The sequence below is a fragment of the Cucurbita moschata genome, unplaced genomic scaffold (genome assembly GCF_002738365.1).
Source record: "Cucurbita moschata cultivar Rifu unplaced genomic scaffold, Cmos_1.0 Cmo_Scf00004, whole genome shotgun sequence".
Classification (NCBI taxonomy): domain Eukaryota; kingdom Viridiplantae; phylum Streptophyta; class Magnoliopsida; order Cucurbitales; family Cucurbitaceae; genus Cucurbita; species Cucurbita moschata.
Window position 1 is genome coordinate 5,722,329 of NW_019268520.1, and position 17,460 is coordinate 5,739,788.

General features: G+C 36.4%; 5 protein-coding genes and 1 non-coding gene across 7 annotated transcripts in view; 5 read left to right on the forward strand and 1 right to left on the reverse strand.

Moving 5' to 3' along the window:
• LOC111442365 (kinesin-like protein KIN-5C) overlaps nt 1–2,457 on the reverse strand; it is a 6,603-nt gene extending 4,146 nt beyond the window's left edge. For both annotated transcript variants that reach the window (XM_023079748.1, XM_023079747.1), the window contains exons 1-9: nt 2,233–2,457; nt 1,971–2,100; nt 1,608–1,766; nt 1,172–1,521; nt 937–1,075; nt 755–852; nt 500–656; nt 225–294; nt 46–122 (exon numbers count right to left, since the gene is read on the reverse strand). In XM_023079748.1, the coding sequence (XP_022935516.1) occupies nt 46–122; nt 225–294; nt 500–656; nt 755–852; nt 937–1,075; nt 1,172–1,521; nt 1,608–1,766; nt 1,971–2,100; nt 2,233–2,291 (1,239 nt within the window). In that variant the 5' untranslated portion in view covers nt 2,292–2,457. The remainder of the gene's footprint in view (nt 1–45; nt 123–224; nt 295–499; nt 657–754; nt 853–936; nt 1,076–1,171; nt 1,522–1,607; nt 1,767–1,970; nt 2,101–2,232) is intronic.
• A 2,151-nt stretch (nt 2,458–4,608) lies between these two features.
• Nucleotides 4,609–7,720, forward strand: LOC111442200. Its single transcript, XM_023079494.1, has 3 exons — nt 4,609–5,553; nt 6,204–6,375; nt 7,155–7,720. The coding sequence occupies exons 1-3, from the start codon at nt 4,771–4,773 to the stop codon at nt 7,595–7,597; spliced, it is 1,398 nt and encodes a 465-aa protein (XP_022935262.1). The 5' UTR covers nt 4,609–4,770; the 3' UTR covers nt 7,598–7,720.
• Nucleotides 7,721–7,855: 135 nt separating this feature from the next.
• On the forward strand, nt 7,856–10,368 carry LOC111442199. The gene is made up of 3 exons (XM_023079493.1): nt 7,856–8,773; nt 9,160–9,328; nt 9,790–10,368. Exons 1-3 carry the CDS (start codon nt 8,000–8,002, stop codon nt 10,251–10,253), a joined length of 1,407 nt encoding a protein of 468 aa, XP_022935261.1. The 5' UTR covers nt 7,856–7,999; the 3' UTR covers nt 10,254–10,368.
• A 469-nt stretch (nt 10,369–10,837) lies between these two features.
• Nucleotides 10,838–10,909, forward strand: TRNAP-CGG. The gene has a single exon. It is a non-coding gene; the product is annotated as a tRNA-Pro (tRNA).
• Nucleotides 10,910–12,897: 1,988 nt separating this feature from the next.
• Nucleotides 12,898–16,235, forward strand: LOC111441343 (rho GTPase-activating protein 5-like). The gene is made up of 5 exons (XM_023078291.1): nt 12,898–13,623; nt 14,425–14,545; nt 14,652–14,771; nt 14,855–15,085; nt 15,521–16,235. Exons 1-5 carry the CDS (start codon nt 13,208–13,210, stop codon nt 16,055–16,057), a joined length of 1,425 nt encoding a protein of 474 aa, XP_022934059.1. The 5' UTR covers nt 12,898–13,207; the 3' UTR covers nt 16,058–16,235.
• Nucleotides 16,236–16,467: 232 nt separating this feature from the next.
• Nucleotides 16,468–17,200, forward strand: LOC111442294. Its single transcript, XM_023079636.1, has 2 exons — nt 16,468–16,668; nt 16,994–17,200. Exons 1-2 carry the CDS (start codon nt 16,519–16,521, stop codon nt 17,147–17,149), a joined length of 306 nt encoding a protein of 101 aa, XP_022935404.1. The 5' UTR covers nt 16,468–16,518; the 3' UTR covers nt 17,150–17,200.
• The last annotated feature ends 260 nt before the right edge of the window (nt 17,201–17,460 follow it).

Below are 17,460 nucleotides of genomic sequence, written 5' to 3' on the forward strand. Positions count from 1 at the left end.
AAAAAAAAAAAAAAAAAAAGATTTAAGTGGCAATAAACAATATACCTTTCTTTCACTCTCCTCTTGTTGGTATCGTTCTTTTGGGATATAGACACCATTCTTTTCACGAGCGGCATAAACCTCTGGGGAATAATGAGAGTGTTTCACTCACTCCGTTACCAATTTAAGGGTAATATAAAATTCAAGCACTTGACTATATACAGAAGCAAATCAAACCATCTCACCTGCCTTCAAACGGTCTATTTCACCATAGAGATCCTTGATCAGAGTAGATTTCATCATTTTTTGATTGACCTAGTATAATGGTATAAAAAAGAAGCATAAGCGTAAGTTTAAAACTTGCAAAAACATGAATCAATCTAAACTCTTCAAATCCAAATAACGCAAAATGCTCAAAGCTAAAAAGTTTCAACAATCCTTCGCACAAGTATGATCACAAACACTAGAAATTAAAAAACCAAAAATACACGATAGATGCTCAGTGAAATGAAGAACGAACCTCTGGCTTATTCTTAATATTTTTGGCCCTGTGTGCATAATCTAGCGTACTAAGAGTTTCTTCCAGACAGTGAACGGCTGGAGAGACTGTTGCAATGATGCAAGTTTTGGTTCTTCCCCCAAGTGAATCGCGGAGTAACCGTGTAAGCTTGCTATCCCTGAAGTTCATTCAAGTAGGCAATTACTATAATATGGAACCGAAAGAGAAACGACGCATCATTAGAGCTTGTCAAAACACAAGTACTAAGCAGCTAACCTATATGGGATGTGCCCAAGATGTTCCACTAGAGCATTGATCACTCGCCCCAATGTCAATAAACTTTTGTTGATCTCCCCAGCTTCCCTTGCACGACCCTGTATTGTCATAACTATGAATTGAGAGCACAGTGGATGCCATCTTCAGTTAACAACAAAGAAAATGATCGAAACTTCTGCTACCTCTCGGGCACCAGAACGAGATATGTTTTCTGATCCGGCTAGATCAACCAAATTTAGCTTCCCACATTTGATCAGTTCTTCACCTTCTGGTGTTGCTTCCTTAATGTGTATTGTTATGGAAAAGAGAGAATGTGACCGACTGAAATACCAAAGAACATTATCATTTTAAAGCTATTAACGTATCTTTGGAAATGGAAAAACATAAAGTTAAAGCCTAAGCACCCCTTTATGTTACCTTGATTGCTTATTTAACAATGTCTCTGCAGTGCGACGTTTGGCTGACCCTCTTTCGAGTAAGTTAAAAATTTCACTGGCACTAGTAACAATTTCCTCTTCGAGACCTCTCACAAGAACACCCCCTTTGCCGTCCTCCATTAAGGGCAATTGCTTTTTCTGCTTCTCCTCCAAAGCAATTTTCGTAATCTCCTCTGGAGCAAGTAAATCCGTAATCTCCTCATTGTAGAGCTCCAAGAAGGTCACCTTCACGCTATACTCAGCATTCTGGCCCTCTAGAGTGTCAAAAATCTGCTCCACGGTTCTGGGTATAACTCCTGCTTCTGGAGGCAACTCTCCATTTGGACCACTCTGGTAGATAACGAAATCAAATTAACAAATTAAATCAACCAAAATGAGCACGAAAAGCACCACTATCAGGTAGCTGAACAAAATACCTTTGATCTCTTGCATTCCCCTTCCATTGTATACGTTTTCCCTGTACCAGTTTGTCCATAAGCAAAAATTGTACAATTAAAGCCTTCCAAAACTTCATTAACTATCGGAACTACTGCTTGGTCGTAAAGGTCTTTCTGCTTAGCTGAAGGACCAAAAACCTGAGGCAACCAACAAACAAGAACCATAAATTGACTAAAGATTTGTACTGCCAACAAGCTAAATCAAAGAAATGCTCCTCTAAACAGAACAGGTCACGAGATGTTCAAAAATATCGTCATACATCCAACTGTTGAGCTTCATTCCTGGTGGATTGAAGAATAGAAATAATCAGAGCAAAGTATGAATAATTTGGAAATTAGTACCTTATCGAAAGTGAAAACTCTGTCAAAATGCTTTCCAGCAATATTCTGAGACACAGTCACCTCCCTAGAATAATCATTACAAGTAACAACCTGCGGTGCATTACTTCGCAACTCTTCTTCGCTAAAAGGCCTGCAAACAAGAAAGGGGGAGCCAACAAGATCAACATGATATTCTCAAAAGCCATCCAACTAAACCATCAGAGAATATGAGCAAAATCGAAAAAAAATATATATATATCGAAACTAGAATCACTTCGGATACCTGCAACGAAGAAGGACCTGAACATTGACGCCCTTCTCCTTCTCGTGACGACCGGACATCGTTCAATCGGCGGCGAGGAAGAAAGAATCAAGAAAAATGAACAAATCCAGTGGACTTCTTCACTTGCAAAAACCAGATCTGCTCTGATTCTTACTCAGTTGTCTCTCTCCCGCTGTAATGGCGTCTTTTCTTTCTGCCTCTCTCTGTGACGCTCCAAAATAAGAACAGGCGGGATTGAAGAGAAGGATTTGAATTTTGGAGCCGCTTGCTATGTGTCTACCGTCTAATAGATCGACGGATAGAAGTTGGGGAATGTTGATCCGACGGTTCAGATCACGTCCGATTTAAGTAGCTTTATTCGAATTTAAATGTCTATTTTACCCCGAAGCTTTATTCGAATTTAAAGGCTTGGAAGCCCAATGTTCTGAACACGACCCAATAAGTGAGATAATGGGCTTGGCTCAATATTGCCGGCTTCCGCCCGAACTCTTTTTTCTTTTAAATTAATATAACGATTTTAAAAAACTAATAGATAATTTATCTAATAATTATAAAATAAACTTTTATATTTAATTTATTTTTTATTTCATTAAAACTTTTGGTGATCTATTGTTTAAAGTTTATAACTCTATTAAACCTAAAATAAAAAAATTTAACTCACAACAATAGAACATAAGAGAATATAAATTAAAGCATATAAACGTCGAAGATTAAAATAATTATGAAAATTAAGAATATTTTGCGTTTGTAACAAATGTTAGTGATATATTATGACTTATTAACATATAATATTTTAATTATTAATATAACGCATTGCGATAAATATGATTTTCTTAAATAATTAAAAAAAATAAAAATATATATAGAGAGAGTTAGATTGGACTGTGACATCCGAGTCATATGGATAACCAATCTAACCAATAAAAAACACAAATCCTACCCGTGCGTATCACCTACTCCTTACCTTACAAAAAATATATAATTAAGTATTTTAGTATTAAACGACGAATCATTGTTGAATTATAGTATTATTACGTCAATTTAATAATAGATTAGTATATAAATTACAAATTACCATATATGTACGTATGTATGATATTAATTATATATTTTTTAAAAAAAAGTTTGAAGATAATGTTGAGTAATTTTTAATGGGAAAGGAAACAAATGAGTTATTGAAGTTTTAATTAGGTGTGAGATTATATCAACAAATAGAAGGATTTGCAAACAATTAATGTCACGTGCATGAGTTCTTAATTACACACGTGCAGTTTGTTATTTAGAGACATGTGCTTCTTAATCTAGACTTAGAGTCCCTATGTTCATAGGTTGCAAAAATACCTAATTCTTAAAAAGAGATCTACATACACGGTCACATTTACATTTGGATTTTTATTATTGGATTATCTCTCAAAATTTAAAAATATTACAGATAGATTCTCACACCTTTTATAAAAAATACTTCATTTATTTGACGTGGTACCTTGCACAATATCCTGAGATCCTACGTTATTTGGAAATGAGAACAAACCTTTCTCTGGTGAAAGTGTTTTAAAATCTTTAAGAGAATCTCAAAGAGAACAACATTTGCTAATTGTGAGTTTGAATTGTTCCCAATAATATAAGAGCTAGTTAATTGCCAGTGCAAGACACTAATCGGAATAGGCTCGACTCTCTTCATAGTATATGCATTTCAAAACCTAGAGAGAAAGCTCAAAATTTAAAAGAAAAAACAGAAATAAGACAGTACAGTGGACTTGGGTTATTATAAATTTATCCATAATTTTAAATTTGACCCTCATGTTAAATTATAAATTGACTTTTATATTTATGTATAATAAATCATTGAACTTTCAACATTCGTTAATTTTAAATCAAATTAAAAATTTTAAAACTTATTAAACATAAAATTCATTATTAAATGAAATGTTTGACAAAAATGTATACCATAAAGTCTCTAAATTATGCTTCTATGTCCAATTAATGTTGCCTAACAATCGAGTTATTGCAACTAAGCCTAATCTAGTCTTATATAACGTGCATTATTTGACTTTAATTAGTATTTACTTTTCTTTACTCATTATATTTTGTCTTAATCTCTCTTCTAAAATGCATTAAAATTATAATAAATTTTGGTTAAATATAATTTACAATAAATAAATAAATTTATATAATATATTTTTTTTAATATTATTAGATTTGATCAAAATAATTAACCACCATAAAAATTATAAATTATGTTTTTACATGACATTTGTAAAATTAATCAATTAATTTATCTTTAAAATGTTATTAAAAAATATTTAGACAATTAATAGAACAAAAAAAATTTGACTACACATGACCGTCGTCTCTATTACCGGTACAACAACTACAACAATGGACCGCCATTAATACTCACACAAGAAAAGCTTTCATAACCTTTCTATAAATACCAAAGCTGCTGCTTCTTCCAAACAAGTAAACCTGTCAGATTTCCCATTAACTTTTCATCTCAAATTCTCCGGCCGCCGTGTACTGCTTGTTTTTTCATTTGAAATGGAAGGTTCCATTAGCCGACGGCGAGTCGCTGCCTGCACTGAAACCGCCTGGTGCCGCGCCGTCCCGGGCGGAACCGGCACGGCGGTGATAGCTCTATCCTCCTCCGACGCACCAAATCTCCAACTTCTCCAAAATGCCCTTCAGGAACTCCAAAATTCCCACCCTATCCTCAAATCCAAACTCCACTTCAATCCCATTTCTTCCGCTTTCTCCTTCATCACTTCACCGACTCCTTTCGTTCAAATCAAGACGTACGAACTTCCAGAAACTTCTAAAATCCTAAATGACCAAAATGTCCTCAACTACCACAAAACCCCTCACGACATTTCCATTTCCCCTCTCCAGATTATCCTCGAACACGAACTCAACGAGAACTCCCCTTGGCAGACCCTACACTACTCCGACACGGCGGCGACTTCCGCAGCCGACATGTTGTTTGTTAGCTTGTACGAGGTTGGCTCAGGTAAATGGATCGTCGTGTTCCGGCTCCACGTGGCAGCGTGTGACCGGACCACAGCGGTGTCGTTGCTGGAGGAGCTGCTCCTTTTGATGAACGGCGGCGGCGTTGATAAAACAGGGGAAGTGGAGCTGGGCATGGAGGATCTTGTTCCTAGAAAGTTGGCGAAGAAATCAATGTTGTCCCGAGGACTGAATGTGATCAGCTACTCCGTTAACTCTTTGAGATTAACGAATCTGAAATTCAAAGATGTAAAGTCCGCGAGACGATCGCAGGTGGCGCGGCTCCAGATGAACCGGACTGAAACCCACAAGATTCTCTCTGTAAGTACTACGATTAGCATTATTAATTATCATTATTACATATAATTTATTTTAATTAACTACGTTTATCAAATTAAATCCCATACTCAAATTAAGTAACCAAATTATTGAATGCAATTAAAATAAGTTTAAATTTCTCAATAATTTAAAATAAAAATAAGTTTTAATTATTGTTTTGGCATTTCATCGTTTTGGTGCTGGAGTGCAACATTCACTTGTCGAACCACATTTGTTGCGTAATAAATAATTTTATATAAATATTTGTAGACTATAAAAAGACGAGGGTAAATATTTTCCTTATATTATTACTCAATTCATAATCATTTGTGTTAGACGATAAAAGTTCCACATCTACTAATTTAGAGAATGATCATGAGTTTATGATCAAACCATACACCTTCCATTAGTACGAGTCATTTCGGGGAAGCTCAAAGGAAAGCCACTAGACCTTATGCTCAAAGTGGACAATATCATACCATTGTTCGTTTAATAATTTGATTTTTTTTTTTAAAATTTCTAGTAATAGATCTTTTCTTTGTCAAAAAAAAAAAAAAAAAAATCAAAATAATTATATAATATATATAAATAAAAGAAGAAAGTAATTCATAGGTCTAAATATATAGGATGTCTAAATCCAAGCTCGATGGCAGGAATGCAAGTCGAGAGGGATAAAGTTGAGTTCGGCAATGGTGGCGGCGGGGCTGGTGGCGACGCATAGCTCCGGCAGCCATGGGTTGGACCGGCATCAACGGAAGTACGGAATCATAACGCTGATAGATTGCCGGCGGTTTCTGGAGCCTCCGCTGAGATCCCACCATTTCGGTACGCATCGTTTTTCGTGTCATTAAACAAACCCCATTTAATTTCAACCATTTCTTTCCTCTTTCGTGAATTTGGATGCTTTTAAGTGAATGGTTTGATGTCGTAATCCTTTCCATTTTCGAACTCTCTCTTTTTTGGTAGCTATGGATATTAATTACATATGCCATTTCTGTTTCTGAATCGATGTTTAGAAATTAAAATGTCTATTTGATAAGCCTTTCCTTTTTATTTTATTTTCAAATTAATATTTTAAAAATATAATATATCGAACATATTTTAAACAGTTATTTATATTAGAATTTAATTTTTTTAATACGGTATTAAACACGTTTTTTATAATATAATTATGTTTTTATTCTTTTTTTTTTTTTTTTTTTTTAAAATTTCTATTTTCAGAATAGATATCGAAAAGATGCTAAATTAAATGTCTATTTAACAAGACTTTCCTTTCTTGTTTTTTTATCTTTTTTATTTTTTCTTTTTAAGAAAATGAAAAAAAAATGTCTATATAATTTTTTACTTAAATTTTAAATCAAAATTAGAATGACCATGCTGTATTTTTTTTTTTAATATTTATTGGATATTTTTTAGTTAACGTTTTTATTTTATTTTTTTAGAAGAATTAAAGAATGAAACAATACAGTAAAAAAAGAAAAAAAAAACTAGTTTAGGGTTATTTTGTATAAGTTAAAGATTAATTATGCCAATTGGACTGAAAATTTGAGTTTGAATATTAAAATAAAATTACAAAAAGACTGTAACGCCCTTGGAATCTTCAGGATTTTACCATGCTGCCATCTTGAACTCTTACACCATAAGAGGAGGAGAAGAGCTGTGGGAGTTAGCAAAGAAAATCTCGACGACATTGGAGGCTTCCAAGAACTCAAACAAGCACTTCACCGACATGTCGGACCTAAACTTTCTGCTATGTCGTGCCGTTGAGAACCCAAGCCTCACAGAATCAGGAGCAATGAGGACATCGCTAATGACGGTGTTTGAAGATACGGTGGTGGACAATTCAGGTGCAATGCAGGCTGAGATCGGCATTAAGGACTACATGGGCTGTGCGTCTACTCACGGCATTGGCCCGTCCGTCGCCGTGTTCGACACGATTAGAGACGGGCGGCTCGACTGCGCGTGTGTTTATCCAGCTCCGTTGCACTCCCGGGAGCAAATGGAAGCTCTGGTTGATAACATGAAGGCTCTTCTCGTTAAAGGATGAAGGATGGTTTGCTTTTATTGCGAAAGAAAATAAATTATAATACTATTTTACTTTTTTTTTTTTTTTAATGCGTATTTCTAAACTTATTATAGTGAAATGAAGTAATTTAATGAGTTAAATTACCAAACTCATTCTATTTTAATTATTAATTTCATTTGAAAAATATAAGATAAAAATAGAATAAATTTAGAAATTTGAAAGTTTGTGGGCCTCACGTTTTACGCGAGTATAAAATATTGTGGAATCTTAAAAAAAAATCGCCAGTCCGACGTCGTTTTAGCGTTCCAAATCGTTTCTCCTCCCCTTGGACCATCGTCTTCTTCCTATTATCTTCTTTTGAAAGGATCAGATTTCCTACGGCTGCAGTACCCTCTCTGTACTCCCACCGTCACCGCCTCCAAAATGTCCGATGAGATCAAGTTCCGTCCCGTCGGCGGCACCGAGCACAGCTGGTGCCGCGCCGTTCCCGGTGGCACCGGCACCACTGTCCTTGGCCTCCTCCTCTCAAAGCCTCCCGATATTTCCCATCTCCAAGCCTCCCTCCACAATCTCCAAAACCTCCACCCAATTCTCCGCTCCAAAATCCACCACGATCCTTCCCGACGAGATTTCTCCTTACTTATTCCCCCTTCTCCGTCGATCCATCTCCAGATCCTCGATCTCGCCGCTGCCGCACGTGCCATCGCCTCTCATCCCGACGCCGACAATCCTTCCATCTCTGATTTTCACAAGATCCTCGAGCACGAAATCAACCGCGCCAAGTGGCTCAATCCGAGCCATCCGTCCTACTCCGATACCGATGTGATGTTCGCCACCGTCTACGCCCTCAGCGACGGCCAATGGGCGGTGTTTCTCACCCTCCACACAGCGGCGTGCGATCGGGTTGCAGCGGCGTCTCTGTTGCGAGAGCTGCTCGTGCTTACGGCGGCGGGAGGAAAAATCGAGGGCGGAGGATTTGAAATTGGGGATAATGGTGAGATTGGATCAGGGATTGAGGATCTAATCCCTAGCGGTAAAGCGTATAAGCCTCTGTGGGCGCGTGGATTGGACATGCTTGGTTACTCGTTGAATTCTTTCCGATTCGCGAATTTGGAATTCAAAGACGCGAGTTCTGAGAGATTTTCTCAGATGATTAGGTTGAAATTGAACTCCGATGAGACCCAGAAACTTCTCGCTGTAAGTCATTTTTTTTCTCTGCAACTTTTCCTTCATTTTCTCGGGAAAATGTTTAATGGGACCCACTTTCTATCTCAAAAGCCAATCAGATTTCATTTTAGTCTAAAAGATAATTAATTTATTATTTTATACTCAATAATTTAATTTTTAGTATTTCCCCATTTTTCGTTCTTTTAATTTCAATATTTTAATTGATATAGTTATTCGGAGTATATAATATGTATAGGGTATTGTCTCTGATCATTATTAATTTAAAGAGGAATGGGTTTTATTAAGGTACGGTATGATGTAGCGAGTCAATCTTGGTAGTGTGAGGTGTCCACGTTTCACCGTCGGTTGGCTATGTGAATATTGAATCTTGGGTGTTGTGATATGAATGTTTGAAGGGCTGCAAATCGAGAGGCATTAAGCTGTGTGGAGCTCTTGAAGCTGCTGGATTGATAGCTACCCGTTGTTCTAAAGACCTTCCTCCTTATCAGACCGAGAAATATGCTGTGGTTACACTCATCGATTGTCGTTCCCTACTTGATCCTCCCCTCACGACCCACCATTTAGGTAAATTCTCACATTATTTCGCTCACTTCAACTCTATATCGATTGTTGTTCAAATTATTTGTTGTGGAGATCCGTGATTCCTAATATAGTATAGAGTCATGCCGTAAACTTAAACATGCCAATAGAAACCTCAAATGTCGAACAAAGTTGTGTGAGCATAAAAAACATAATAAAAAAGTGACTAAAGTATCGAACAAAGGGTGTAATTTGTTTGAAGACTCCAAAAGAAGAAAAAAAAATCGAGGCTCAATTAAGAAGAGACGTACTTTGTTCGAGAGGAGGTGTTGGATGAAAGAACCACATCGGCTAATTTAGGAAATGATCATGGGTTTATAATCAATGATTACTATCTCCATTGGTATGAGACCGTTTGGGAAGACCAAAGAAGAGCCATGAGAGCCGACAAATATCATTATTTTATTATTATTATTATTATTATTATTATTTTTTGTATATTTTAGGATTCTATCACTCTGCCATCCTCAACACACACGACATATCAGCTGAAGATACACTATGGGAAGTGGCAGAGCGATGCTATTTTTCCTTCTCAAATGGCAAAGAAAACAACAAGCATTTCACAGACATGTCTGACTTGAACTTTCTCATGGGCAAAGCAATCGAAAATCCCGGCCTCACTCCATCCTCATCCATGAGAACGGCCCTAATCTCGGCGTTCGAAGACCCAATCATCTACACATCTGATCCTGCTCAGCAACACCTAGGCATATTTGATTACATCGGTTGTGCCTCCGCGCACGGTGTCGGACCATCGATCGCCCTCTTCGACATGATTCGTGACGGTCAGTTGGATTGTGCTTGTGTGTACCCGTCGCCTTTGTTCTCCCGAGATCAAATGAACCTACTTTTCGATGAGATGAAGAAAATTTTGGTAAGTGGTGCCATGGAAGTAGTTGAAGGCTAAAAGTTTAGCTCGATTCTTGAAATGTGTATGTGCCTCTTGTTTTTATATAATTTTTATAATGCAATGTTGTTGCTCTTCTGCCTCGTTAATAGAAAATAAAATTTTAGAGAGAAAATAACCCTAATTTAATTCCATTTCAATTTTCAATTTTTCTTTTTGGAAATCTAACTTTCAATAAGATTTTCTATTTATTTATTTATTTTCTCATTTTTGTTAAGAAAATATTTTAAGTATCTTTTAAAACAAAATTAAAACCAATTCTTTAATTTCAAATTTAGTTGTATTTAATAATATGTTACCTTTGTTTCTATATATATTTCCATAAATAAGTTATAAAATATGGATAGCAATTTTTTTACGATAAAATACAAATATACATTTTCTATTTTTTATTAAGTATTTTTCACTAAAAATAAAACTTTTACCAAACAAAATGAAAGTTGCCATCATAATCCATAATATATAACTATAAAATTATAATAATTAATTTTATAATTATATTCCGATCACGTGTAAAACCATTTCTATGAAAATTATTAAAAACTAAAAAGTATATAATTTTACTTTATAGACATATTAACAAAGGGTGTTTGGTCTAGTGGTATGATTCTCGCTTCGGGTGCGAGAGGTCGCGAGTTCGATTCTCGCAACACCCCATTATTTTGTTTCTTTCTACTGAATTTTTTATCTTTTATTTTTAAATAATTCATTCAACTTCTCATGCACTTACAATTTTCGTCTTTTATTTTTGGCATTTTAAAAGATAACTAGTAAATTATTACGTTTTTTTTTAATGGTGAAAAATATCTTAATATTATGTATTTTTCACTTATTTTTTCAACACAAGTAGTAAATTATGAAATTAAATAAAACAAAAAGAAGAGAGACCTAATCTTTTTCAATGATCCTCCACTAACTAAGAAGATCCCCCAATTTATAATGGCTTCTTCCCCATCTTGCCGGAGATATAAATGGCATCTCACAACGTGGAAGCAATTTTTTAGTGGACTTTAAAATACGTATTTTAAGTTATTTATTTATTATTGATGCTACATTTTTTGTTAAAGTAAATAAATTATTTAATCATATATCGAGATTAAAAATTAAACTTGTCTACATTTTTTTAAAATAAAAATATTAGAAATAGAAATTTCACTTTTAAAATAAAATTAAAAATACACAAAAATTTAAAAGTTCAATATTGGAATGCGTTTTTTCATTCATTTCATACTTAATTTTAAAGTTAAATGAAAAAAAAATATATTTTTATTTAAAAAAGTGTCCACTAATGAAAAAGAAGAAAAGCGCGCGTGGATTTTAAATTTGAAACCGTTAGTACTTTAAGGTAAGCCGTTGAATCCGACAGCTCAACGGGTTTATTCGGAATCTTTTCATAAAGCTTAAAAGCCATTGCTGCCTCGCTCAGCCCGTATGCTGGCTGTCGCCGCCGTCGCCACCGCCACAGCTGCCAACTTCTTTCTCTTTCTCTCTCTTCTTCTCCGGCAGGCAAAGAAATATTCGTTTTCTTATTTTTCTTATTTGAAGTCTTCATCTCATCCATGGCCGTTTCTGCCAGTACTAAGAGAGAGACAGAAATATTCTTTTGTTTGCTTTCTCTCTCCTAGTTTTAGATTTTTTTTTGTTTCTTTTAATAAAAACAATTATATTATTTATTTCATTTCATTTAATATATATATATATACACTATATGATTAAAAACTTGTGTTGAATCCTTGATTGGGACACGCTAATTTTCAAACACGTTTAATAATTTTAATAAGGGAATAAAACTTAAAATATAATTAGGTTTGTGATAACTAGAGGAGTTGATGAGATGGAGGGATGTGATGTGATGTGGTGATGGGAAAGTGGTGGGCTTGGAAGCAGAGGATCCCAACCCCCACATTCAGATAAGACATCGCTGTGAGACAGGTCCCAAGAACCCGATGGCCACGCTGGATTGGTCCCTTTTTTTTCGCCTTCATCTCCCTCTGTCACCACCTGTCATTCTTCCTCTTTATAAATTTAAATTTATTCATGGATCAAATATATTAAATTCATAACATTAAAGTTTCTGGCACATCATCCGGTGTCTCTATCCCTTTCGGAGTACAGCAATAAGATTGACACATCATTCGGTGTCTGGCTCCAATACCAACGGTCAAGATCTACCGCTAGCAAACATTGTTCTCTTTGGACTTTAAAACGTGTATGCTAGGAAAAGGTTTCTACACCCTTATAAATGGTGGTTTGTTCTCCTCTCCAATTGACGTGAAACATCACAACTAAAATCTTATATACGCTTGGAGAGGGAAACTAAATATTCTTATAAGGAGTCTCGTGACCAAATTTTCCTTTTAGGGTGAATTGTGGGATTGACGTCGATTAGAGAGTGAAATAAAACATTTCTTATAATAATGTGAAAATCTCTCTAAATAAAGATAAACTTTAAAATCATGAGACTGATAACTTAATGGGTCAAACAGACAATATCTATTAGGTACGGTGGGACGTTACATAAAATATCAATTAATTATAAAAAATTTAAATGGATTAATTATTCATTTCAACTAAATTATTAAAATATTATAATTTGATCATAAATTAATTTTGAAAGGATAATGGAATTGACACAAATAGAAGAAGAAGAAGAAGAAGAAGAAGAAGAAGACCATTCCGAGGACGAAACGGGTCATTTTCCTCTTGGCTTGCAAATCGTTGGCTTCAAAATTCCCCTAAACATCATCATTCTCTCTCTACTTTCTCTCTCTAACCTCCATGAAAGTGATGATGGTCACGTCTTACCTTCCGATGCCCTTTCTTCAATCCAACTCTTCTTCTTTTTCGTAGACCCAAATCAATGTTTCAAACAGCGTTAACGAAATCGAAGACCGATTCCTTTTTGCTCACCAAATTTTAGTTTACTTTTATTGGGTTTTGGGGTTTGTTTTAAAATGACAGACGTAGTACTCCAACGCTCCCCATCTCACTTCCCTTCACCTTCAAGCTCTTCCACTACCAATGATGGTCCGCACCCACATTCCCTTATTACCACTCCTAACATAAACCACTGCCTTCAATTTCATTTGGGTTCTGAGGAAGAACGAGAAGAAAGGGAAGACAGTGACGGAGAGGGAGATCAGCTGTCTCTGTTGACCCTTTTGCTCGCTGCTTTTAGGAAGTCTTTAATTGGGTGTAGAAGTGCTAGTAGTGGAACTGGTAGAGCTGCGGGGAAGCTATCTTCAATGGAGATTGGATGGCCTTCTGATGTTAGGCATGTGGCTCATGTCACTTTTGATCGCTTCAATGGCTTCCTTGGCTTGCCTGTTGAGTTTGAGCTTGAGGTACCTAGAAGAGCTCCTAGTGCAAGGTCTATAATCTTCAACCCTTCTCTTTTTGCTTTAAATTCCCCTGTTTTTGGTTGTGATGGAGAAATTCTGCTTGTGTTTAGATTTTGAGTTCTGGGTTGTCTGATTTGGGCGAACTTTGACCTCAACTTGTGTGTGCATATTGCTTTAATTCTGTGTGTCAAATCCTTGAAATGTTTCATTGTTCAACCGGGAATATTTCTCATCCCACGTCCGTAGGAGGAGGGGAATAAAACATTTCTTGTAAGGGTGTGAAAACCTTTCCCTAACCAATGTGTTTTAAAATCACGAGAGGAAGCCCGAAAGGAAAAACCAAATAGAATAATATCTACTAGCAGTGGGCTTGGGTTGTTATAAATGGTATTAGAGCCAAACACTTCGAGGGTGTACATCTGGCGGTGTGCTAGTAGTGGATTTGGGCTGTTACAAATGACGCTAGCCTTGAGGGGGCGGATTGTGAGATTCCCACATCGGATGGAGAGAGGAACGAAACATTCTTTTAAGGGTGTGGAAACCTCTTCCTAGCAGACGCGTTTTACAACTTTGGAGGGAAGCTCGAAAGAAAAAGTTTAAAGAGGGTAATATCATAGACGGTTAGACATTACTTCTTCCTGTCCAAACTGGCGTATGTTGTTTAAAACTAAACTCTGTTTGGTGTCTTGTTTGATTATTAAGGTTGTCTATTAAGGTAGAAGGTTTTTCAGCTAGCTGTTGTCGGAAGAAAGCTAGATCTAAGTAGTTCATCTTACAAATGGTGATATAAATAGCATAGCTCCTCTTGACAATGAAAGCTTTATCTGCAGCGCAAATGTGTTCGGTGTTTCCACAGAGTCAATGCAGCTTTCCTTTGATTCAAGAGGAAACAGTGTCCCCACGATACTTCTGTTAATGCAGAAACATTTGTACACACAAGGAGGCCTGGAGGTATCTACAATCTTATTGCTTGTTCTTTACACAACATATTGGTGATAGAAAATCTTCAGGGATTGACGATTTCGGGTCGAAATGAATTGTTGTTCTAAACCTGTAGGCAGAAGGAATTTTCAGGATTACTGCTGGGAACAGCCAAGAGGAATTCGTTCGGGACGAGTTGAATCGAGGTGTCGTGCCAGATGGTGTTGATGTGCACTGCTTGGCAGGTCTCATCAAGGTACTATCATCGACTGTCATCTGATGCTTTGAGTATCAATTCTTGTATGCATTCATCTCATCTGTTGGAACTTGTTGTTATAGGCTTGGTTTCGAGAACTTCCAACGGGTGTGTTGGATTCCCTCGCACCAGAACAAGTGATTGAGGCGCAGACCGAAGAAGAATGTGCTGAGCTAGCAACACTCCTTCCCCCTACAGAAGCTGCGCTTCTCGATTGGGCAGTAAACTTAATGGCTGATGTCGTGCAGTTTGAACATCAGAACAAGATGAATGCCCGTAATGTCGCCATGGTTTTTGCCCCCAATATGACTCAAGTGAGTGAACATTTCCTTAAAACCGTGAGGCTGACGGCGATTCGTAAGAGGCCAAAGCAAACTATCTATTAGTGGTGGGTTGGGCTGGTACAGATGGTATCAGAGCCAGACATTAGATGGTGTGCCAGCGAGAACGTTGGGCTCTTAGGGGTGGATTGTGAGATCCCACATCGATTGGAGAGGGAAACAAAACATTTCTTATAAGAATGTGAAAACCTCCTCTGATAGACGCATTTTAAAACTGTGAAGCTGACAACGATAATAACATGCCAAAGCGGATAATATCGGCTAGCGGTGGGTTTAGGTTGTTATATTGGACGCTGCTGTCCTATCTTACTTCGTGTACTTGGGGTCGAGGCTCTGATTAGATCATGATGACGGTGTCGAAAGCACATTCGACTTGATGTGTAATACTACTCTCATCTACTTTTGCAGATGACAGATCCATTAACAGCCTTGATGTATGCAGTGAAAGTGATGAACTTTCTCAAGACTCTCATTGAGCTGACACTGAAGAACAGAGAAGATTTGGTTGTTGAGTCAGCTCCCATTTTGCGCATAAATCCATCAGATGAAGACGGGCATCAAACTGCATCACAATTGCATCAAGACGAACAAAATGAGCCCAAGAATGAAGAAGCTGAAGATGAACAAGTATTTGTAACTGAAGAACCTGCTCCTGAAAATGGATCACAAAATCTTCTGTCATCCATTGAAAACATCATTCCAGAGGGAAGCCATTCACTAGCGAACAACTCTCCCTGCGAAATCGTATCGGAAATCACCGAAGAACAGGAGAGTTGTCGAAAGAATAGCCTCGATCGATCGAACAGTTTGAATCTGAAGAAAGGCAGCAAGAAAGTGAATGGGTCAGTGAAGGTTCACACAGCAGGTACTGCACAGAGGGGCAAGAAGAATGGCATTGTCGGGCGGTTGAACTCGAGGACGGAGCTAGCCGAAGCGTGGCGTTGAACGAACCGAACCGAACGGTATTACACGCATCATGTACGGTGTTCTCTCTATTTCTTTCCTTTTGATTTTATTGCTGCTCAGATGGTGTGTATGAGTTTATCTATACATTCAAATGTGCTTCTGGTTGCACTTCAATTAGCTTGGATTTAATTTTAAGGGGAAAAAATTAATTTATATCCATTCAAACATTTATTATAATTATAATTTTGTGTTCTAACGGAAAAACAGCCAATCAAGGAAATCCAAACGGTATTTGAGGCCGTTGACGGTTAATAAAAGAAAGTGGTTCCTGGTTGGTAGTTAACGACATTTAAGCCACTAGGTTGACTCCACGTGTCACAGTAGCCATCCCAGTATAAAATACCAAAGCCAATGAACTTGTCTTTTGGTTCTGTTTTTTTTTTGTCTATTTTGATTTTTTTTAGTGAGAAAAAAGAAAAAAAGAAAAAAAATATATATATATGGCAAGCTCAGGCAGAGATGGCGGAGTAACCAATGCAGCAGGTTCCCGGTTTCCGGCGGACGGTGAGAGAGAGTTAAATCCCGGCCAAAACAAGCACGTTGACGTGGATCCCATTTCCTCGGAAGCTGCTGCATCTTTGGTTATTAAGGTAATTTTAACTTTTAGGTTTAGAAATTAAAATTTTATTTTAAGGAATTAAGAAAAATGTATTTAAAAGTTAGAGTATAAAATAATTTTGAAAATTAAAAATAAGTTTCAATAATGATTGAAAAGATTATTAGACGAACACACCCTCGCTCTCATCATGGTCATTCCTTAATTAGAAACGCATGATCATTCTATAAATTAGCCGAGGTGGACTTTCATCGTCCAACAAAGATAATATATTAAAAAAATATAAAACTACGTTAGGTTTAGGTTAAATATAAAGTAAAATTATATTGAAGAAGAAAGTGTTTGTTGGGAAATCTCAGGAGCAAGAGAAGAGAAAAGCAGCTGAAGAAGAACGAAACCGGGTGAAGAAGATGGAAGCGATGCAGACATTGAAGATGCCGTTCATCGTCTCCAGCGTCATCGCCGCCGTAGCGGTGGTCGCCTTCGCCATTGTTAAGAACTTGCGAGAAAACTGATTCTCTTCCCTCAACTTTGCTCCTCCCTCCCTCTTCTCCAGTTTTTTTTTTCCCTTCATTTTATCTTTTTTTTTATATTGATATTACAAGGGAAATTATATAATATTTTGTATTTTTATAAATACTAGGCTAAATTAATAAAAGTATACGTACTTTGTCGGATAAATATCATAAATTAACGTAAAAAAAAATACTTTTAATTTTTCCATGGAAACTGTTACTACTTTATTTTAAAAAATATTCTTAAATTAAAATTTCCTTCCATTTTTAAAAAAGTTTTAAAAATTTTATTAATACATTCAAAATTTTTA

Bases quoted from the DNA above. Each gene is read 5' to 3' on its own strand.
- LOC111442200 (XM_023079494.1), top strand. From the start codon at position 4,771: ATGGAAGGTTCCATTAGCCGACGGCGAGTCGCTGCCTGCACTGAAACC. The intron at 5,554-6,203 runs GTAAGTACTACG...GCTCGATGGCAG, and splicing joins AAACCCACAAGATTCTCTCT to GAATGCAAGTCGAGAGGGAT. The intron at 6,376-7,154 runs GTACGCATCGTT...TGGAATCTTCAG, and splicing joins GCTGAGATCCCACCATTTCG to GATTTTACCATGCTGCCATC.
- LOC111442294 (XM_023079636.1), top strand. From the start codon at position 16,519: ATGGCAAGCTCAGGCAGAGATGGCGGAGTAACCAATGCAGCAGGTTCC. The intron at 16,669-16,993 runs GTAATTTTAACT...GGGAAATCTCAG, and splicing joins CTGCATCTTTGGTTATTAAG to GAGCAAGAGAAGAGAAAAGC.
- LOC111441343 (XM_023078291.1), top strand. From the start codon at position 13,208: ATGACAGACGTAGTACTCCAACGCTCCCCATCTCACTTCCCTTCACCT. The intron at 14,546-14,651 runs GTATCTACAATC...CTAAACCTGTAG, and splicing joins ACACACAAGGAGGCCTGGAG to GCAGAAGGAATTTTCAGGAT. The intron at 15,086-15,520 runs GTGAGTGAACAT...CTACTTTTGCAG, and splicing joins TTGCCCCCAATATGACTCAA to ATGACAGATCCATTAACAGC.
- LOC111442199 (XM_023079493.1), top strand. From the start codon at position 8,000: ATGTCCGATGAGATCAAGTTCCGTCCCGTCGGCGGCACCGAGCACAGC. The intron at 8,774-9,159 runs GTAAGTCATTTT...GAATGTTTGAAG, and splicing joins AGACCCAGAAACTTCTCGCT to GGCTGCAAATCGAGAGGCAT. The intron at 9,329-9,789 runs GTAAATTCTCAC...TGTATATTTTAG, and splicing joins CCTCACGACCCACCATTTAG to GATTCTATCACTCTGCCATC.